At 37.8% G+C, this 24200-nt stretch overlaps 1 protein-coding gene across 1 annotated transcript in view; it reads left to right on the top strand.

Annotated features, from left to right (window-relative positions):
- The window catches only part of PTPRR (protein tyrosine phosphatase receptor type R), a 143090-nt gene that overhangs the window by 104736 nt on the left and 14154 nt on the right, over positions 1-24200 (top strand). Inside the window, exons 6-9 of the mRNA XM_062567759.1 lie at positions 2867-3053; positions 9795-9879; positions 16682-16761; positions 18928-19065. Coding sequence (XP_062423743.1) covers positions 2867-3053; positions 9795-9879; positions 16682-16761; positions 18928-19065 — 490 coding nt within the window. The remainder of the gene's footprint in view (positions 1-2866; positions 3054-9794; positions 9880-16681; positions 16762-18927; positions 19066-24200) is intronic.

The following is a 24200-nucleotide window of genomic DNA, read 5'->3' as shown; positions in this document are numbered from 1 at the left end:
TTTTTTGTGATATAAACCCTGAGATAGACTCAGAGCCACCTGTTTAAAGGACTGCCTTTTTCCATGGAATAATTTGTTACAGTCATGGTCAGGAGAGGTGTCGGGGTGGGAGGGTTGTTATAAGAAAGGGGTCTGACAAGATGTTTTCCTCGAGAAGTCGCATGGTGCAGTGGGACTCACTTCCCCCATAGACGGGCGTAGTCGCAAGGGATGCTGCCTGGGGCCGTTATTCGGCAGCCTCTCATAGCATCTGGCAGAGAACTGCCTGTCTTGGCTAGCTCGTGGCATGCCTACCACCCAGTCTCCCATGGCTCTATGTTTGAGTTTGAGCACTCTTACCACAGTGAAGGGTAAGCAGCAAGCCTCAATGCAGTACTCATAGCCTGTGTACATGTGAGTTACTAGTCATTCCTACTCAAGGTACCACTTCTGCCTACCCCCTAACAAAATTAGGTTTTGCAAAAGCATTTCTAAGAGTAGCATAACCATACACCGCCTACTTCACTCTGCCAACAGAAATTGTCCCTGTCGTCAAGAAAGGTCCCAGGGGGACTCTTCTCCTTCTGCTACCAGGGCTTTCTTTTCCTCCTCAAATGTGGCAACCCAATGTACTGCAGCAGGCAGCCAGCTGGCTGTAGTCACCTCAGCTCTGTTTTGCCTCCACCACCTGTTCTGCTGTCTCTGACTCACTGTTACCATCTGCGGGTCTGGATAGCAAACCTCCTGTGATCACCCACCCATCATCTAAATTGAAATACACTTGTGTACAGTAATGCATAGTCTGAGATTCAACAAATCCATCAGATGATCTCTTTTCTTGGTGATTATTGTTCTGTGTTTTACTAAGTGACAGGTGGGTGACTTAAGTCATTTCTGTTCAGGCAAACTGACGTGATAGAAATTTAAAACAAAGTTACTGAAGGATCCTTTGGCGTGTGTATAGAAGGGCAGAAAGTGCATCAAAGCTGTGTCTTGCAGTAGTGAAAAGAAAAAAACAAAGTTTTGTGCTGTGGGTATGTTTGCTACTAAAGAAGAAAGCAATAGACCCTAACAGAACTTTTTCTGATTGGAGAAGATTAGAAAACAGAACAGCAACACCAGCACTGAGTAAAAAGAGTCTCAGTGCCTGAAAAGACAAATAGTTTGTACAAACAATGTGTGTGTGCAAGTATCTATGGTCTATCCATGAATAATGACAGGACACTAAAAGTATTAGCAAAAGCAGCATTTGTTACAGACTGGAGAAAAGCATTCTCCCAATATTAATAGCAGATGCCTGACAGGTACTATTTGGTGATGTTTGTGTGATATTTTTACTAATATGTAGTAGCATATGTTACTGCTAAAGGGACAGTTGTACCTAACTGTACATCCCAATGTCCTGAGCACTGTGCAGTCACACTAATCCACGGGGAGCTCTCCTACACATAAATATAAGAAATGTACCAAATCATGTAGAATTCTGCAAGGAAAAATGGAGTCACTGGATAAGGGATTAACCAGCAAATAGTTAAACACTGTTACAGGTATTTTTAAAAAGAGCAAAGTGTAGAGTTGTATTCTGAACTGGTAGGACGACTATCAGGAGGAACTTCTAGCAGAGGTGTTATGTTATGGTTATATATGTATGAGCATGGTACAGCAGCTCAGAGTTTGAACTCCATAATAAGCAAATATTTAAGGAGAGACAATAATGTGTGAAAGAAGATATGAAACTTGCATTGTCATATCTTTTTTTTTGTTCATAGTTGCTTGGTAAATGTTGGAGATGTGTTTATGCTGAGCAGGGCATCTGTAGCCCAATTCAGAGATACCTAGCTAACTCATCTGATAGTCTTCATAGTGCTGAATTCTGATTATTAAATGTAAAAGCTTTGACTGATGCATACAAACGTGTGTTTAGTCATTACAACTCACCAGAGTATGGAATGATCATAATTAATATGCCTGATGTTAATGATTCAGTTGATAATACTTGATTGATGGATAACTAAAAAAAGAAAGACAGTTTTCTTGAGTGTTGTTTGGAGAAAGTGATAAAAAGGGTAGTGCTTATTCCAAAGACACAAAATGTCAAAATGTGCTTTAGTTATATTTTGACACCTCAATGGTGCTATTGAGTCAAACTTTGCTTTTTCTGTAGAAATGTGAAATCTTGATCAATTTGAATGTTCTGCGAGAGATGTTTCTGGTTTCTGAATAACTCCATCTAAGTCTGTGAGCATTCCTTCTCCTTGTATACAGCCCATTTAATGTGGTTTATTGTTTTTCCTTTACCTAATCTGAGACAGTGTCCACTGTCTTGATAGCCACCATGTTTGTGCTGTCTTTCCACTTACTTCTGTTGCTTTTATCACTTTTTCCCCTCCATACTGTAAATCTAATGATTTAATGATGATATTTAAGTAGATCCTTCAAGATGTAGCCAACATACTGTGAATTTGGTTCCAGGTTGTTTTCTATATTGCTTAGAAATGTATTCCCCTCAGTTTCTCTGAAACATTTCTTTCTTACAGACATTCACTTTTGGCATGCATTAAGATTAATAGGATATAGGGAACAGTTAGTATAAGAATAAGTGAAGAATAATTCAAGTAGTTTCTCCCTAGCGCAGTATTCTTGTAGAGTCAATTATTAGATTCAAGAGCTAGAATGAGCTCTTGGATGGTAACGTCTTGGTTTCCTAACCACCCAGTGCTTCCAGTGAAACCAGTCTTAAAGTCTTTGTACACCCGAATCTTCTGATGACTACATAGAAAATCAGAGTGCATTAATAACTCACAGTCAGGTGCATATGAATGGCACCTATTATAGGACAGGTCAGATGGGGACCTGATATAACTGTTAAATTATTTTTTTACTGCAGACGAGGATCCAATGTCTCTCTGACTTTGGACATGAGTAGTTTGGGGAGTGTTGAGCCTTTTGTTGCTGTGCCGACTCCACGAGAAAAAGTAGCAATGGAATACCTACAGTCAGCCGGCCGGGTCCTGACCAGACAGCAGCTCCGCGAGACAGTTGCGTGTTCTCATTTACTTCAAACAGAATTCATGGTGAGTTTAACAATAAGCTTCGAATGAGGAATTTGACATAATTGGCACAACAGAAACTGCGGAAAAAATAATTGGGCAACATTTTAGTATCAAAATACAAATCACATCTGAAGGGCAAATTAGATTGTTCCAAGGTGGTGTTTTATATTTAGAAGCTTGCACTCAAGTCAGATAAATACATCCATTATATCAATAGATAATGCAGATTCCTCTTCGTTTCAAATTCCATTCACAGATGGGAGAAGCATTTTATTAGAGCTACAGTACAAACAACTAGGGTATGTTATTTTAAAAATGAACCTGGTGTAGAGTTGCATTCTGATCTGGTGGGGTGACTGTGACAGATTCAGAGAGATTATTAAAGCTGTGATGATGGAAAACACAGTAATAATGGGAGATTTTGATTATTCCCATATAAACATCACACATGTTTGTAATTCAAGGACTAAATTGTTAGTCACTATAAATGACAGGTTTTTGGAGCAAAAAGTTAGTGAACACACAAAAAGAGAAACAGCTCTTGATTCAGTCCTGGTTAATCTGCAGCATGTGGTTCAACATGTTTTTATCAAACACTCTATAACAGTGAGCCTAATGTACCCAAGAGGAAAAAAGCCAAAAATATATTTAATTTAAAAAGAGTAAGAATATAAAATGAAGTCAATGGCCAGGATGAATCTACTCAGAGGAGCCAAAAGGGGGGGGGGAATGGGTGATTTGGCATGGAAATTATTTAAACACTATATTAAACACTCAAGGAAAACAAATAAGATTATCAATCCTTACTGTAAGAAGATCTGAAAAAGGCTGGTATTGTGAAACAACCAGATAAAGGAGGTTGGTAGAAATATGAAGACGTTGTTTGCAAGGGAGATGGAATAGAGCATAAACTCAGATCAGTTGAATGTGAAGGTTGAATAAACAGGCCAGAGAAGATTTTGAATAAAAAAAAAATCAGAGCTCCATTTTTAAACAGATCAAAATGCAGGAAGCTTGCCAAAGACTACAAGGATCAATAGAAAATCAGAGCGGCAGAAGAGAGATTTGGAGAAAGTAAAGCAATAGGAGAAAGATGAATGCCTTATTTGCATCTATGTTTACCAGGGAAGGTCTTAAGGAATTTCCCATTCCTGTGGCAGAAATAGATTCAAGCAGGTCACTGGAAGATCTGTCTAATATTCAAGTGTCAATAGAAGAGATTCTGGAACAAATCAATCAAATGAATAAAAGCAACAAGAAGAATAAGTTGTTTTTTGCCCAGGAGTCCTAAAGGAGCTCACCTATGAAATTATTGATGTGTTAACTGGGCATGTGTAACCTATCATTCGAGTCTTGTTACCAGAGGAATGAAAGAGCCAGCGGTGATAACAATTTTTAAGAAGAATACCAGAAGAGATCCAAAGAATTGCAGACGTATAAATCTGATGTCCATACCAGAGAAACTGGTAGGAAGCCACTAGATACGTGAACAAATGCAAAATAGTGGGGAATGATCAACATAGTATTTGTAGGAATAAATGGTTGCTTCTCAGAATAAAAGGAGGTTACCAGTGGAGTCTCAGAGGCATCTGTTTTGGAGCTGATACTGACCAAGATGCTAATAAGCCATCTGGAAAAGGGAACAAATAGTAAGTGACAAAGTCTGATGGTGACACTGAATTACAAGGGCAGTAAAATTTAAAAATGGACTTCAAAGAAGTTGTAGGAAGATTTTGTGATAGTGATCGGGCAGATTAAGTTCAGTGCTGATAAATGCAAGGTAATACAAATGGGGAAAATAACTTTGCATACTTTGATGGTCCTGAAATACCGTGTTAAGAATCATTGGAAAATAAATAGAGAATAAAATAGAAAAAAAATGTAAAAATCCATATTGCATTCACAGCTGCATGCTTATCTAATCTATTCCTCTCAAAACACATACAGAATTATGACAAATGTCATAATTATGACAAATTGTGACAAAAGCTAGAGCAGATTCTATATCAGGAGTTATTCAATAGACTAGGACTCTTCTCTCTAGAAAAGAGACTGTGAAAGACAAAAGCCTGTGAAATCCTGAATAGCCAGAAGGTGAATCTAGTGTTCAACATTCATTGTTTTTTATGCTAAAAGAACAGAATCAGTGAAATACCAGGTGGCCAATTCAAAACAAAACAAAAAAGCATGTCCTGTTCTAAGTTCCCTTAGATGACTTGCTACCAACTATCAGAGGATACCAGATTATATGAGCCTCACATAGCCTATCACACAACCCAACCTCAGCCTGACTTCCTGCAATCTTCTATAACTTTTATAACCCATCAGCAAACCAAACTAAACAAGCAAAGCCTTGCAAGGCTGGTTTAATAGCATTTTAATAAATATAGCCTCACAGAAATGTGTGTCCTAACAAGGCATGTAAGAGCAAGAAGATATATGCAACCCCTTTGAGAATACTAGAGGTATAACAAAAATACTCAAACAATTTATTTCATATTAAACATGCCAGAACACCTAATTCCACGTGGTTTTATTTTGTTTGCAATTTGCACTTGTAGGTGACTGAAATAGATGATGAGTGCCATCTTACCCTAAAAATAATTTTCATTATGAATAATTCCATCCTTCTGAAAGTCCTTTACTCATCTTTAAAAGCACAGAGTTTGAAGTAATTTGCTTGAGAAAAAATAAATCCCTTGGTTATTTTACTAACAATTGGTCCAACCATGTACATGGAAAGAATTTTAAATATCCAGCACCCACCATTTATACCATCCATTTTCTGCCTTTCTGTTGTTTAGTTTCTTCATGTGTAAAGCCCCTGCATTAAGAGATAGTTTGTATAGAGCACTTGGCGCCTGGGTAGAGTCCCAGTGTCTTGAATCCTCTCACAAGCTTTCATTGAGGGCTTTGGGGTCATAGATACTGACATTTTATTGGTCTCTCAGGGGAGCACTAACTACTTGATTTGGCCATTCAATGTTTCCACAGAATTTTATTGAAAAGTTCATTACTTTTCTATTACATTTTTAAAACATTTTTTATATATACTTTTAAGGTGAAGACATTGAATACTATCTGTTTAATATTTTTGCTTCAGATTATAGCTTCAGTAGAAACTTTAAGAATTCAAAGAGCACAAAGTATAACCCTCACTCATTCTGCTAATTCAGCTTGTTTTAACTAGCTGAGAAAATACAATACGACACTCTTCTTGAGAGTAGAAATTTATTTCCTGTGAAAACCTTCCAAGTATGCAAAAAATGGAGAAATGTTCTAAGCTTGCAGTAGAAAATTAAAACATGTCCAGTTTCAGGTTATTTTTATTTTTTTAACGGTAAAAACTGCTAAGTTACTATCAAAATATTTTTCCATAATATCTATTAAGACAAAAGAGCTATTTTAAGGTTTTTTTAATGCTGACAAAAATCCAGCTAGTTTTACTTGGGAGAAAATACCTGTTTGGCAATGAGGAAGAAACATAAATTGCCCAGGATATACTGCTTTGGAAGCCTGAGCTACTCATATTCAAAAGATAGAATGTCTGAAGTTGATGATAGAACAAAAAACCTCACATGCCTGAAATATTGGAATGACAGAAAATACAGTCTTGCGTGGAAAATTGCCAGACTGTTAAATCTATAAAATTTGGTTTTAATCAAAACAAAGGGATGGGGATAATGAGCATTTGCCTGAATTTTCCTGAATTTTGTCACATTTCCTTGAATGTTCTCAGGGACCCAGATCCTATCTCTTTGAATGTATGAACAGCTGTAGCATTTTAAAGGTTGATCTGAGCCAAAATAACTGTTACTGAAGAGTATACTTGTTCACAGATAAGTGAACAAGTGTGAAACCACCTAGACCATGAACAAAGGCATATATGCATATGCGTATATAGTTGAATGCTTGCAATTGAGCATATGAATGTGTATAGATTACACATTATCTATAATTATTTAATTATATATGATAGGTATATATGTCTCTTTAATAAAACAAATTGATTTATATTCCCTAAATATGTACCGATTCTGTATATATGTATGCTAATTTCCACACTTCCATGCTCTTTGCAAGCTCCTGGTTTTATTTTCCCCAGATGTTAACAAATATGTTATCCTCTGATAAAAATATGCTGAATTTTGTTCCAGAATCTTCTCTTGCATTTTGTAGACAGCTTCAGAAAAAGTGCTCTGAGTATGTATGGCTGTGATCTACTGTGTACTGTCAGATTTGTGTCTGTGCCCTTGTCCCCACAAACTCAGTACTAGGAGGAGTCCTACTGACTAGGAAGTATTTACAGGATGTAAGCAATTAATATTATTAATTGACCTTGTTGGTGGAGAGGAATGAGTTTCCGCTCTGTGGCATTTCTCCATCTGTCAGTAAATGACCAACTTATGCACTATTCTAAAATTCAGCAAGCATCGATGGGAAGGCAACCGGAGAACTGGAAAAGCCTCCCTGACCGCAGTGGTTCTTGTGTGGTCAGAGGACTTTTTCTCACACCTCTTTTTCCAGACTCCATAGATCACAGATGTAGATCACATTAAACAAAGGTTTAATTGTTCTTTCTCAGTTAGTGTATAGTTTAGCAACAAAACCTTTTCAGAAATGATACACCTGTGATGTTTATACTAAGTCAGAACTGAATCAAGGAATCTCTAGCTCACCAGCAAGACACAAGCGCAATCAAAGGTTCTTACAACTCATACCAGAGCCCGTTAGGGCAGTTCAGGTCCCAAGGGCTAAGGAGAAGAATTTTCCAGAGATCACCACTGGGAGGAGGTAAAAGTCAGAGGTGAATATCTAAGAGCAGTGGGGGCTCATTTTATACAGAAGATAAATAGGCAGTTCTGTGGAGAAGGATGAGACATCAGAAGCAGGATGAGGGGAAGAAGATGGCTTGACCTGAAGGAAAGGGATAACATTTATGGAGAAACGGAGCCTTTAAGCAAGAAGATCCTGTCCTTGGTGCAGGAGATGTATAGATGGAATTGTAGGGAACTGAAAAGGGAACTTGCATGAAGTACCAGCACAGGAAGCAGTATTTTAGCAGTACTCCATTCACTGGCCTGAAAAGCAAGGCAGAAGAGAAGAGATTAGGGAAGAGGTAGAGTGAGGGAGAAAGGAAGAGTAAAGGTCCGCTGAACAGCTAAGCATCAGTCTGGAGAAAACAGAGAAATAAAAAACACAGAAGTTGCAACCTCATGTACTAAGCTGTTTAGAAACCAAGCCAGGAAGCAGAAAGAAGTCAAAGCAGTTCATATTGACTGTTCTACATCTTAGTTAGCTTTGCCATCTCCTCTGTCAGAAAAACAGAAGGGCAGCTTCCTCTGCTTTGTGGACCTGTGTAAAGATCTGCTGTTGTGTGCATCTTAGGTAATTAGGGGTCATGTCCTGTTCCTCTCAGAAGAGCCTGCACTGGCCAGTAATGCTGCCTGAGTAGGCCCAAAGCTTGGATCTGAAGGCTTATGGCCAGGCATGTGATCTGTGGAAAAGACCTGGGGAGCATTCTGGGCCTGTGGAGGTAGAATTCAACCAATTTTGGTGGAAAATGCTGAGGAGTATTTTCCAGTGGTGCAAGTCAAAGGAGAGTTGAACTAGATAGTGTAAGAATATACCTTTTGTGCCTCTTCATGTTCCTGTGTATCTGTAAGAGGCAATTACGTAACAGGTCACTGTATGTTTGGGTAAATATCCCAGACCAGGAATGAAGTTTTCTAGTCTGTAGAAATAGCTGTGCTATTAAATAGAAATATTGATTTACTGAAGATCAAATTCTAGTTCACACTAAGATAATTTAAATAGAGCTGGGCAAAATTTGGGGACAGAAGTGAAGATTTGAGCTGACTGAAGCATTTTCTATATTTTTGTTTGCCAGATTATTTTGATTAATAACTTGTCTCCAAGAAGCGGGGAAAATACTACATATTTGCTTTTGCATTTTTCAAAGGGTTTTTTAAATTAAACTTTGAGAAGACTAACAACATTTCTGAACCTGAAAGTCAGAATTATTCCCTTAGACCAAGTGAAACATTTTGTCCAATCCAATCCAGTTGGAGGATTTTATCTTTCATCTGACAAGCAATTTGAAAAACGATAATTTAGGTTTATCTGGATTTTATCATTTGTATGTTTTTGGAACTTCAAGTAAACTGTGGTCTTAGTTATTTGCACATCTGCAGATTTAAGGAATACAACATGGGTCAGTGGATAGAAGATCAAAATCAAGAGAAGTAGCTTCAGTTTTTTATTACATCTTTGAGTCACTGCATGAAATGGAGAAAGCCACTTCATTTGAATAGCTTCTGTAGAAAGCAAATAAGATCTTTAACTGATATTAAGGGCATTGCACAAAATTAAAATGTATATACTTGCTGTTAAATATTAATATTTAATTATTCTGAGAGTTCCTGCTCCAAATAGGTAAGATCTTGCTCTTTTCTGCAGCACTATTGCACTTTTCACCTTCACTTTTCTAGAAGTATTGTGTATTTTAACCTATCCTCCTAATCCTATAAAAACTTTGCTTTTAATAATTCATCAGAAGTGTTCCTTGGAAGTCACCCCTTCAATGTGCAACTCCTGTGTTTATTAAAGGAAGGGTGTTGACAGGCTTGAGGTGGGAACCGCTTTTTTTCTTAATAACTTTGATGTCAAAAGACACTTGTGTAACAACAGATGGCCTTCTGGTGATAATTTCCTGCATGGCTCCTTTGGAAACCCCAATCTGATTTAATTTATTTTTTATAGGAAATACCAATGAATTTTGTGGATCCCAAAGAAATCGACATCCCGAGTCATGGAACTAAAAACCGCTATAAAACGATTTTGCCAAGTAAGTGACTGAGCCCATGGTTTCCTACTATGAAATTTAGCCCTGCTCTGTGAATATATTGCTGATGTACATTTATAGAAAATCTATCTGTCTTTATCTTTCAGCATTCTGTACCTATTCATAAGTGTATTTGCAATCTATGTATCAAGAAAACTAAAAAAAAAATGTAGCACTTGCAAATCCAGAGCTCTCACTGGATGCTTTAGTCAGTAGTTGCACACCTTGGCCGCATCTCAACTACATACTGAAATGCAATCTGGATGCAGGCTGTTTTGGTCTAGAAGAAAACTCAGGCAAATGGGTAGAGAGAGATCTGCCATGCCTAGCAGCCGATACTCCAATTTGGAGAATGAGAGGACCAAGCCTGTGAGCTGCGTTGCAGCCCTCACCACCCAATCACTGAATTCTCTCTGGTTGGGTCAAGCTGTTTGGAATCCTTTCTAGCACCGAGTGGCCCAGATTAAAAGAACCAGCACATCCTATCCTTTTGGTAATGGACTTCCAACCTCATACTTTTTTTTCCTTCCCCATGCTCTGCATGGATTTGTTGAAATCTTTTTACATTAGCAAGAAAACCATGCTTACACAATACTGTCTCATAGTTGCTGTAAACTTGTTGCTGCTTCATTACATTGCTTCTGTATTTTCATTGGCCCAAATTATTTATTTCCTGTCTTAGTGAGAATTGCTTTGCTATAATTAGAGGTGATTGAAAACTTTTCAGTGGAATAGTTTTCCTTGAAAATACAGGCTTCTCTGAAATGGAAGTAACATTTATTGGGGGATAATGAGATATTCTGCTTCTCATTTATTAATTATTTTGTTCTATGTAAAGTTTCAAAATAGATTGTAAAAATATTAATACTGCATTAATATATAAATAAATAGTTGCGTTTTTGTAATATTTTGACATTATCAAAGTAGAAAAGTTCAGTCATTCAAAATATGTGGGAGGGTATCACAGAAAAATTTAAACACATTTTTTTGTTTAGGTTTGGAATGAAGAATACCTTTAAATTGACAGCATATCCCATCAACTACAAATTTGTTTTCTGATCATCTCTATACTGTCCTTGTAGTCCAATGTTGTACGGTAATCACACAAATTCACATACTTTAAATGACAAAATTTCTGTCTGTGGGCCTGAATGCATTGTGGTTTGATAACATTGTACAAAGACCTTGCAGTCAAATTAATGAAAAATGATGGCCTTCAGCAGCTAGATTAGTCTCAGAAAAGTGATACATAGCTGTGAAAGAAATTCAGTGTGTGAAATGCTCACTTCCCTTCAATAAACAGTAAAATTCCCATTGACTTCAAGGCTATTTCATCTGTTGCAAAGAATAGACTGTGTGCAGTCAGTGCAATAAATGGATATGTAAGGGAATTAAATAAATGAAAGTGAGTGTATGCAAGTTATACACCAAGTAATCAGAAAATTAAATGAACCTTAGTATTTGGCCCAGCATCAACAGGATGTATACAGAGGGTGAAATCCTGACCCCATTGATGAAAGCAGGAGTTTGCTATCAGGATATCACCCAAGCCTCCCTCCTTTTTACAGGCCAGATTTTGGGAATAAGCTCTGCCTTGCAATAACTTCTAGTGTCAGAGCTCCCCCTGCTATTGCAAGGTATACCTTGTAAATGCAACGCATCCTATTTTCTGGCAGCATGTGTTTTGAATTGGGTCGCAGCAGTTGGACTGTAGTTGATGTTTTGAGAGTCAGAAAGCCTTTGTGTTTTCACTTGCAGTTAGCTGGGATGTGCCCTTAACTCCGAAGCACCTTTTCAGTCTGTGTACACTACACCTACTCGTTGACAGACACTTTATAACCATCATTGACAGAAGCCGAGGGGTCTGTTGTGTGTTAGCACCAAGCCTTTTCAAAGCAGGTATTTTCAGGATTGAGGCATATGCTCATAATAAATACTCACACACCCCACACCCAGTCCAGAAGGGTTTGGAAACGATTTGAATGATTAAATAGAACAGCTTTCCTGATTTCCTGCTCAGATGATATCAACCCATTGCTTAGTACGCCTGTGTCAGCTTTTCCATTCCCAGTGCTGGGTGCGTCTCTTGAATCAGGGCACCTGTGGTGACAAGTGACATTTGAATTGATGGATTATCTCCTAAAAATGCCATAGCCTGCGTGCTCCACCCTCTGCACTGTGGAGGATGTTCTTATTTTCTGAGAGATAAGGCTGACATATATAATTCTGTGACAGGCTGCATGAGGGCAGGTTAGTATTAATAGATACTGCTCAGTCAGACACATTCGTGTGAAATGAAGTGAATGCCTAATGAAAGTTAGTTCTGTAAGGACAACTATAAATTATAGGAAATATTACATTTCTATGAAAGATGTTTCAATTGCAGTATAAACTAGCCAACACTCATATACAAATGCAAGGATACCTCTGTCAGCTTTCTAAGTATGATTTGGTTTATAATAATATGCTGATACAGCTAACAAGACCAGCCTTTTTCAGTGTAGGGTCAGAGGCAAGATGCTAAAGATGTTTTTCCCTCCCTCCTCTCTGAGATACCATCTACTGGACCTGTTTAACTCCTCTCCATATCTTCAGCTACATTCCCTCTGCTATCCTCTTACAGCATTTCTTTCTTCCTCAGACCAGGTTCCCAGTACTACACTCATAGTTTCCCAGTCAGTCTCCACAACTATATCCTTACAGTAGAGCACCAGCCCCAGTGCTCCCTGTTCATCCTCTTCTTTCACACCTTCACCTTTCCAAAATCAAACCTTTGCCTTCTATCTCCTGCAGCCCCTACTACATGTCTCCATAGCACGACCTCAGCTTCAAAGCCATGTATTTTTTCCCTTCCAATGCCTCAAACCAGAAGCAGAATTCCCATGCTGCTTCAGAGCATATGTGGGATCCTCTTACAGAGGAGCAAGTAGCCTAACATAAAAGCCAACTATTCTGTCGGCATCTTCATGTGTGTAACACATCCAAGGTAACCTGATGTCATTTCTTACCTCTTTCTAAAAAGTACCCCCAGGGCAAAAGTGTACGTGAAAGCAGTCATTGCAGAAGAGCAGATTCACAGTAAAATGAAGGTGGAAAGCACTTGGCAGGTCAGACCCACAAATCCACAAGCTGTTGGTTAAATTACTTGTGCTAAAGCTGGCTTTCCATTTAAAGACAATGGGAAATTAATATCTAAATCGTATGAACAAAGTACTTTCCTGTGTAGGCTTCTACACAGATGCTGGGAAACAGTTCTCTTTATATTGAGAATTTTCAAACTCGCTTGTAGTACAGTCCTAACTTTGAACTTTATCATATTTACTCCAGTCCTATTCCCTAATGAAGGCAGTAGGATCACCAGCAGGCTTACAAAGACTAAAGAAAAAAATGATATTTACAAAGCGGAAGGAGATAAAATAGTTTAGTCTTAACAGAATTCAACATGGATTCATCAAACAGTTCTTTGTATTTCCATGTGAGTTGATAAAATGTATCCTAGTTGAAGTCACCGGTTTCATAACTACTACAATACTTGTAAAAGTCCAGAATTATAGTATTTAATCTGTATTAGACTGCACTGTTAAAAATACAAATGGATATTAGAGAAACATTATTCCTAGTAGATAAGAAAGATATCCTTTGCATGAATGAAACTTTTATTTTCCAATGCTGAAGCACATTTTAAAATGAAGAAACACTCAGCACTGTAAATCTGTTAGGTTTTCTATTAGGAAGTCTTGGATCATACTGGAAGTACTGGGAAATGATTCAGATGAGATTAAAAAGTAATGCATAATTTACAGGTGTTTTATACATGAGTTGTTTTGAGCCTGTTATATTATTTTTAAGGCTATTCCTTACCTGGCATAGATTGGAAATAGAATCTGGCATGATTCTTCCACATTCCCACTTACAATGTTTACCAATTAATACTAGTATCCATAATTCATTTATAGACTAAAAACATAAAGAAGCAAAGTAGGGATGGATGAATTTCAAAACATTTCAGTATCTGAAAGATTTGTGAATCTTTTGGGCTGAAAGTCTGCCTCAAAGAATTTTCACCTTCCTTTCCTGCTCACAAAACCATAAATACCATAAGGACAGCACTTCCCACAGTATTTTTGTCTTTCTTCTGCAAGGCAACTAGAAGTGAATCAAGAGTAACAAAGGACTTATTCTGTATATTCTACAAATGCAAATATACCCACATCCTAAAGAACTTATAATGCAACAGCAGTCTGAAAGAGAAGAATTAAAACAAGCCAGGCTCAATCTGTAGTTTACAGCCTTTGCAATAGAAGGGACTTGGATCTTCATGACAAAGTGGTGTTCATGGAGTGAAGGAATCTCCAGTATTGATGGCATCAGGGGAGGCTGTCTGACAGTGCCACTCTTGCTGTGACATGTGGCCCAGCATGTTCCTTATACTTGGTGTTCTCATGGGGGCCACCTACAGCCCCTTTAACTCCTATTTGTCCAGCCTGGTAAATTCACACCGGTATTAATTTGTTAGAGGAAGCTTCTTTCAGTCTAGTGGAGAAGCTCTTCCAGACTTCCTAGGTACATGGAAGAAAACAGCAGTAATTTTGCCTCAGTCAGAACTGTAGGGAGTATTTTTTAGTTGTAATTATAGTACACTGTATTTAAAACCTCTGCTGCATTTCAAGATGCTTTGCAAACACTAATGAATTCAGCCTTGCAGCCACCATCTGTGTCTTTCTTCTGTAGCTTCAGACTCTGAGACTTTACCATCCTTGACAAAAAGATTATTACTACCAAGGTATTTGTCATTCAGGAGTAAACTAATTACTTCCATTTGTGTATGGTGACTGGTTAGTGGCTCTAGATCTTTAGCAGTACTCAGGCTTTCCTCATTTCGGAGCTGAGTTTACAGCATTTCTCTATTTCATAAATGATCATGACTGTTAATTTATAAAAATATTCCCATTCCAAAGCAATGATTATTTATTTGATTGGACTTGGAAGCAAGTAACTGTGACATTGATTTAGCAGCTCCGTAGTATCATGAGAAATTTATTCCAAGATATGGTCAATAAGCTGTTGAGTCTGCTTGGGAAAGGGTTTTTAAGGTAGGGGTCAGGCTACATCAGAATCACAGGCATTGTGTGAGCTAGAGGAAGCGGGTGTTTTTTCAAGGCCACGTAGCCTGAGGCATTTGTGGAAATGGCTAATAATCACTGTGTGCTGAAAAGGAATGAGAGGTTTCCTGTCCTCATATTGTTAAGGGGAAAAAAAAAAGCTGTAAGTGAAAAGGTTGGGAAAGCTAGTACAAAGATATTTGAACACAAGCTAACTAGAGTTCATACTGTGCTGTTAACACAGAGGACAAGAGTTCCATGTACAGATTTGAACTAGAAGACATACATCCATTTGCACATTTTAAGAAACATACTTTCAAAACATTGGCCTGGGCCCTGTAGTGACCCCATTCCCTTCCCAAGAATCTCCTGTGACTTTCAGTGGGAACGGGACATAAAGTATGCTTGGGGTCACCCCTCCTCTTCTTTTGTTTTGCAAAGGTTTTATCTTGTTCTTACAAACAGAATGAAAAGTCAGAAAAGAAATCCAAAAGCAACTCTGTGAAAATATAATTTTGCTAGTAGGAAGAAGAGCATATGTACATCATTAATCTCCTTGGTGTAAACAGCAGGACCACGTAATAAATAGTGTTATCATGCTGTGCTGCAGTTTAGCATCCACGTATTTTCTTTGAACACCTTGCCTGGATTCCACTGAGTAAAGCAGCTCTCCAGACTGTTTCCAAACCAATAGCTTTATGGAAACTGTCAAAAAAGCTGCTGTTTCTACTTAGTTATTTAGCAAATTACTGGAAGAAAAAGTTTTTTTTTCAGTAGAGAAATGTTTACGTATTTTGTTAGAACTGGAACTTTTTTTTTTCCCCAAAAAGATGTGGAGGAAGTCAAAGTAGGACTCCCTAAACAGCCACAACATGGGCTCCTCACTCCTCCTTATGCCTTTCTGTGACACTGTGTTATTGAGATTTTACTAGCTTATTCTTAAAGCCTAATACATGGGGGACCTACAGCATCAAGAATGAGCAAGCAAAAACTTCCTTTGCAGGAGAGATCACCTAGCTCCATATTCAACAGAATTGCCCCTGACTCCATTCAAGATCATCCAAGACAGTGAATGAAAGAAGAGTACGAAGTAAAAAGTTCCTGTATCTTGATATCGTTTCTCCAGGCTGTTACACGGAAATGTTCACAGGTTGTGTTAGATAAGAACACAAGACTGAAGGGAAGGATATGGATCATTGAGTCCAGCCTCTTGCACTGAAAATTGTAGTGATATAAAAGTACATAGTTGATCTCCCCAGGCAGAGAGGTCAAAGCAAGGCCTTTTCCTAAATCCAGCTGTAGTCATTGGAACAATACAGCTCTATGCAAAGATATTTAAGTGGCATCCAAAGGAGTTGATATGCAAAGGTATGACACAGGTTTCAGAGACAGTCTAGGCAGGTCAGCTGATACGCAAAAGGGGCAAACAAGACCTTGCTGAATACTGCCCTGAGCTAATAGCATTGTTTCTATGCCCACAGCTTGCTGAGATGCTTCTGCAGAGCCCAGCTTTGTGCAGTGTAGGTTTACCTTCATTACATATGTTGATCCTTTGCAGAGGAAAGAATTTCATGTGTAATGTTTTAGTGTTTGGCAACCCCCAGATAACAGTAGATTATTTTCTTCAACAAATTTTTGATTCTTTAGAGAAATCTTCTAATTATGGGTTTTCTTTTCAATTTCCATCTTCCTTGTGCTCTTAGATCCTCTAAGCAGAGTGTATTTGAAACCAAAAAATCCATCTGACTCCTTGAGTACCTACATAAATGCTAACTACATTAGGGTAAGTAAATGTACACTATTCATGTGCTTTTGACAGAATATTTGATTTTCCACCTGAATAACTGATTTTGCCAAGGTGCCACTCATTTTATTCCTACGCATCTTCACTGACAAATCTTAATCTTTTTGTCTACTTGGGTGTGCTAGAAATAGTCTCATGAGCTGTTTGTAGTAAAGATCGCATAGCAATGAATGTACTAAAACGGTTGCAGTAACAGAAATAATTTAACAAATAATTTATTAAAAGCATTAAGAAACACATGCATTACAATTTCTATTTATCTCAGTATTTACTGTTTTATAGGGTCCTACTGCCTTATAGTTAGGAAAAGATATCTACATTTTAACTGCAGGAAAGATACCAAGTGTTTTGGCAAAGAAAAGATTAGATAAGCTAATATAAGCTCCATGGTTGCTCGCTATAGTGACATTATCTCCAAAAAAGTCTGATGGTGATGAGTGTTTAGTACATATTATATAAGTTGATAGCTCTGATATCCTCAGTTAAGTAATTAAATAAATATTGTAGCAAGTTTCTGAAAAGGAGCATAATCAGATGTATTAAGTATACATGTTCACCAGTACACACACTCTTTCACATATTTGCTCCCTATGTGAAATGATTGCATGATACAAAGACTTTACCAGCATGAATCCTGTTGTAAAGCACTATTTCTAAGTGTCTAACTATGAAATAATCCTCAAGGACTACAGATGGAGCCTTGTTAAACTCAGTGGCACAATATATGCTGAATACAATACTAAGAAACTGTTTTGAGAATGTTTTAGAAGTGTATTTCTCTATCTGCAAAGTTTAATGTTTTAATTAGAGTTATATGCTAGATCCTCAACTGGAGTAAATGTAATAGTACAATTGAAATTTGGCCCCCAAGCTCAACAATAATGCTGCTTATTTAAACAACAGCACCTGAATATATATGTACACATCCTCCACACCCCTTACCCTGCCTCACTCTACATCTTGTACGCTCAGTGTTTTGCAAAGACATTGGCGGAGTGGTCATCCATGAAGAGCAACAGGGCAACTGTTCACTCAGCCAGGCCACCAAGTTTTGAGGCCTGTGAAGTGTTCCTTCCCCCCACGTCACCCTCCACTAGCTAAGAGACAATGACTGCTTCTGCTGCTGGCACTGGTGGCATTGCCAGCAATCTCAGAAAAAAAATCATTGCAGCGATGAAGTGAAATTTCACATCTACATATGGAATATCATTAGGCTCGCTAGGATCCTGCCGCAGCTGACTGACAAAGTACATTCAGGCAAGTTGCTCAATAGTACGAGGACTGTTTATACCAGCTGAGGATCTACACTGTCATTTCATGCAATGGATAACAGCACAGATAGTGTTGCCAGGGTGAAAGCACACAAAAGGAAGACCTGTGGTTAGAGGCTCCTGCTTCACCTCCAGCTCTTCTCCATCCATTCATTCCTTTCAGACATTGCCAGTCTCTTCTGATCTGCGTTACTGTGGGACACCTTGTCACAGCACAAGTTTACAAGTTCCTTTCACATGAAAAATAAGAAAGTAATTTCTTGTCTTTTCCATTTCTTCCTGCCTTTCCCTCCGTCCTGCTTCTGCACTGTTTACCTGCACAGTCTTTGAGACAGTGTGTCTCAGGACACCCTGTATGGATAAGCTTTCCCTTATATAAGATCTTATTAAAGATAGTTATCACTTAACAAAGATGCAGAGTAGAGCTTTTGACTATACAGATATTCAAATAGTTTTAAATTTCTTTTCCTGTCATTATCTTCATAGAAGCCAGTCTTACAGTTCTCTCTCATTTGTATCTGTGGCTGTAAACTGCAACAATGTAAACCACAGATTAGAGTACCATTGGATGATGGAAAACCCCAACAACTTGGGGGACAGGGTAAGCTACAAGAAGCCAAGAAAGCAGGGAAATTTGAAGGAGACTGACATATTCTCAGGACTATTTCAGTCCGTTGAATTGATAGCTTCCAGAGGAAAAACTGTTCTGCTGAAAATTTTCTGGTCTGCTCTACTGTTAGTCATAATTGCTTTTGGTTCAAGTAACTTTTGTTTGGTTCCAGATTCTTCCTTCTGCTCTTTCGAACGTTCACCTGCAGTCTTGGTCCACCACCTGAATTTAAAGTAAATGCTTTTTTGTCTGTTTCTCAACCAGGGATATGGAGGTAAAGAGAAGGCTTTCATTGCAACTCAGGGACCCATGATTAATACTGTGAATGATTTCTGGCAAATGGTTTGGCAAGAGGACAGCCCTGTCATTGTCATGATCACAAAGCTGAAAGAAAAGAATGAGGTATGATAACTAGCCACACTGAGAAATTATTCCAATGACTGCAACCGGTAGAAAGAACTTTAGTAAATATGGAAGGATGCAGGCAGTTGCCTGGCTCTCCGATATTGTGGTAATGGGCATTGTGAAAAATAATGTTAGGCAGCCAAAAAAAAAAAAAAAAATTCTGATTGTGAATTGATCACAAGAGATATGTTGAAAAAAAAACAGGATTCCGTTTTCTAGATTTATCCTGTTGGATTCATTTTTTAAAGAAACGCCTCACTTACCAGTTGGTTACCTCTGTACTTACTTGTTACTTTATTTTATACAAGAAATAGATGTTTAAATGGATAATGTTCTGATCAGAGATTTCCTTACATGGTCAGAGTTTGCACTTTCGTGTAATGGCATTTTTTGTATACATTCTAGGTTTTAAAAATGATCGAGTACAACCCAGAAATATTGCTTGGACTCCCAAATGCCAATACACTGGAGAGATTTAACCAGAATGGAAATATGTCTCTTTACATTAATACCAAGCACATTTGACAATTGAATTTCAATTGATAATGGCCAACTAACTATACATTCTGTGACTTTTGGATGAATTTCCAACTACATCTTTAATGGCTTCGTTTAATATTCCATGTAGATTGTTCGCAGGCCTTCCCTGATAGTGTCAGAATCAGTATTTGTAACTGCCAGATATTAAATGTGAAAATGACTCCCTTGTGCAGAGGGTCAACACAAAGCCCTATTTTGGAAGTTTGAATATTACAGAAGTGGTTTATAGGGCTTCTGTGCAAGAGAGAAACTGAAGGGAGTTTGAATTCTCTCTTGTATCTAAACTGATAGACTTGATAGTGCTTCCTGGCTCCAGATAGGTGCATCAACCATGTCTCAGTACCATGTCAGGGAGGCACCAGGCCCATGCAGCCCCTGCTTCACTCACCTCCCTGCCCTTCATCCTCAGATACACATGGGGAACGAGAAATTGAGTATATTCAGGCCAAGTTTCTGTTCTGAGTGATGAAGGGACCAAGAGTCTTGGTGCATTCCCACAGCACAAACTCCCTGCTAAGGTTAACTTTGGGCTCAGTGGACCATACTTCCTTTCCTCTGTACCTGACCACTGCTTGGCTCTTTATTGCTGCAAGTTTTGGGTTCTAACTCTAAAATCCAGTGAATTTTAGGAAAGCTGTATGTAGAAGTCAGTACTGTAAAAGACGTACTTATAAAACAGGTGGCATTTTGAAACTGTATTTCAGTCAATCAAGTGTCCAGAAGCCTACTTTAAAGATTTATTTCTGAAAAAAGTAGGAAACTTAACCGAACCTAACTGGCCAAAAGAACAAGTATTTCACTGAGGAAATACTGACTGTTTAAACACTTACATCTGACACTGTGTAAGAAGAATGACTTAAAAGAAATGCCCAGTGGTTTCCAACATGTCAGGAAACGCTGTGTTTACCTGAGTTACGCAGGCCCTGGGCTATAGTGTTTATCCGCATTGTTGTGGACTGGCAGTGGTAATTTCCTCCTAATAGAAAGGGTGGGGGATCTCAAATAGTTCCCAGGCTATATAGAGAGGCTGTGTTTGCAAAAGCTGTCCTGCCCTGTCTGGAAACCTTAGGAATTCTCCCACCATTAACTGATTGCTCCCAAAACTTTACTTGCTACTGAAAAGAAAGCAGGTACTGACTGTGCTCAGCATATTAACTTCTCCACTGAAGTATTTGTTGCCTATTGAAAAGAGAAGAACTGATGTTTTTTAGCGTAATAGCACTTGTTATTTTTTCCTTCCCTGTGCTTTGCAGTACCTCCATCATTTTTGGGGAAGTGCATTTGCAATATACACATATACAAATACATTCATATTTGAAAGTGTACTCCTGTGCCTATCTACATACACTTTTTACCAAGATGCCTGCCCTTGTACTACCATACCTGACTTCTAGGTTTATTCCTTAATTGTTATAACATCACTCAGTCTTCATTAAGCTGAAGGAGCTCCATATAATGTGTGAGGGAGCATGCAAATGAGACACATGAGAAGCAGTAATCTTAACAATAAATTCATTTCTTTAGCATAAGTAAAATTATTTGTGACTTTAGTGCCCTCGTTCAATATACTGATAGGATGAATTTGAAAAAGACAATGATGAGAATTGTGTGAAATGATGATAGATGTAGGTTTGTATCGAGTTAATTCCTTTCATAAGATGAAAAACTTGGTTAGGACTTGCTATGGTAACTTCTATAAAATGAATGAAGATGTACGAAAGATCTATGAAAGTAGAGTGTTGAGCAAAATATTCATTTCAACTGTATGACAAAATTTAGAGTATTAAACTACTTTCTGAATCCCTCTTTATTTTGAGTCTGGTAAACAAATGGAGGTTGATTTGTAAGCAAGAATAATGGTAAAGGAACTGTGGTTCAGTGAGTATTTTAAGCAGAATCTGTAAAACCTATACTCAAAATTATACAATGTCTGAACAGATTGGAGCAGCCACCTGTCCACCTACTCATGTAAGCAGAGTAAAAAGCAATGGAACTTTTGTGTGAATAAAAAAATATGAAATTTGGAATTTCAGCCTGTAATTTTAGGATTAATGTGATGGAAAATTCATCTCACATAGTCATCTAGGTACCCTGTGTAGTCACTGAGAAGCAGTAGTTAGCTTCAGAAGATCATGTATTCTATTTGAAGAGAATGTGATAAATCACCCATTGAAGGTTACCATCTCTAATCCTACAGTAATAGTTTAGGATCTGATCTTGAAAAACATTATCCATGGAGCATGTGCAAATTTAATTTAATCATTAATTTAACAGATCATTTAGCCAAGACAAATGAACCGTAGAAATTCAACAAATATCTGAAATGATAATACACTACTTTATAGGCTTCCTTTTTATCAGCTGTTTTTCATAGTTATGCTACATATTCCATGGATAATATGCATTTTGTTTGCCTTCAAAACAAACTAGCAACCTTACATATGAACAAGGAAACATATTTTTGAATGCATAAATAAAGATTACAGTGCAGCATTCTGCAAGAAGAAAAGGCTAGTACTCTGATAGATGCCTTAAACAATATGTGTTACTCAACACAGATAATGTAATGCCCATTTTCAAATACTTATCTAGTACAATCTTGTTAACTTACTATTTAAAGCTCGTATCATTTTTATGCAACATTTTTTTTCTCAGTTGTGTAGGCACTCTTAACTATGCATAGAAAAGTAACTATTGGAAATTGGGAATCCTGCCTTTTGTAGAATTCACACAAGCCTCTTTGAAGATTACTTATTAGTTAAGTATTGGTGCCATAGATGTGTCTTGGGTTTTGGAAAAACTTAAGAAGATTTGGTCCTAGTTTTGAGGATTTGAGTAGATGAAGGCAAATCCTGCAAGCCTTCTTAAAGTATACCTCTCATGCTTGAGTTAGTAGTGACAGTAAATAAGGATAGGAGCAAAAAGGGATTTTGCAAATGAAGCTTTGCTGTAATTATTCATTACTTTTGCATGTTGGCCTGATTATTGGGACATTTAATGTATAAATATGTTTGCACAGCTGTAAGGAAAAATAAGCAGGAAAAGAACTGAAGCTGAAGTAAAGCATCTGCAAAATATCTGAGAACTATTAAAAGGCAAACCGTTAGCTTTAATCATCTGTGCCCCACCACCACACACACACTCTTCACAACTCAATTTGAAGAAGCAGTTTGGTTCAGAGGGTCCAATGCCGGAGAATGTAAACAGCTAAATACCCCGTGAGCTGAGAAAGTTTTTCTCCACTCAGCAGAATTGTTTGGGGGAAACAGACTGTAATAGAAGCACTTTCTGGCAAGTTAAAAAAAAAAAAAAAAAAAGAAAAACGTGTGCCACTGAACACAGAGCGACCGTGATAAAACTGCCGGTGGCAGGCGCAGTGAGAAGTCTGGCGCACCACCTAGGGAGGCATCCAGGCACGCTGGCACCTGGCAGGCAGGAACGGAGCACGCAAGGAGGCAGGACGGGGGACTGGCAACCTAACGCTGCAGCCTGCCAGAGAGGGAAGGACAAACATGAAAGATCGTCTGAGATACTGTTTGTTGCATAAACTTCCTGCTCTGGCCAAGGAATGTTTTTTTTTTTTTTTTTTTTAATTAAAAAAAAAAAAAAAAGGTCAGGGACCAGATAAAGAGATAATCAGCAGCCAAGGGCAGTTATAGAGAGTTAGCTGATGGAAATGAATCCTGAGGGGGAATTGGAAAGGATCAGAAAGATGGCAGGAAGATGAGACTTTTTCCACACGAACACAGAAGCTTCCCAGGCTTTTAGTTGGCATGAAGTTGGTTGTTTTTTGTTTTTCTTTTTTTTTTTAATTTGATCTTAAGCATCTTTTTAAAAATCATGCTTATACCTCTCACGTGTTTGTGGACTACATAGAGGATTGGACATTCAATGTCAGGCTCACAGAAATATGTGACCTGTTTAGAGAGAACTGCAGAAGATGAATATGCTTAACAGGAAACCAAAAGAAGCCTGAAAGAACAGCAGGGAACAGAATCAGTAACATCACAAAAACCAGAGGATTAAATGGTGATAAGAACAAATCAGTTCCTCCCTTTCGAAATATGCATATAAATATATAAAAGCAAGTAAGCCTTTACTGATTAAAGAAATGAGGCTAAAGAGCAGTTTAGTTTTCCTAACCACCATGTTTGGCTTTTGAAAAAATACTTATCTAATTCTAATGGATTGGTTTTTTTAGGTATAAGTAGTAGCTAGAAATAATTTACCACTTTTTGTACTGATGCTCCTGAGAGATTCTACATTATTATCTGTGTGTCTGATATCTTTATCCTCTCCCATCTCCTTCTTAATGCCTTGATGATAATAAACTTTCAAAAACACATTAGTTTTCCTAAATACCTGTCTTGGTAGAAGTGCCTTGACCAGCTGATTCCAGCTATATTTTCAAGACTTTTTTTAAAGCAGTAACAAATAGAATTCTTGAAAGTGTGTTAAAAATAATCCATTGTATCTTACTAAATGTAGATGGGATGTTAATTGAAAGCTATTTTAATGAACAGTCCCATTTCATTGTCCACCCAGTGCAAGTTGCCAACTGCAGTGCTGGGAGAGAGTCAAGAAAAACACTC

Source organism: Rhea pennata, chromosome 1 (assembly GCF_028389875.1).
Source record: "Rhea pennata isolate bPtePen1 chromosome 1, bPtePen1.pri, whole genome shotgun sequence".
NCBI classification, from domain to species: Eukaryota; Metazoa; Chordata; class Aves; order Rheiformes; family Rheidae; genus Rhea; species Rhea pennata.
This window is presented reverse-complemented; position numbering and strand designations above follow the sequence as displayed.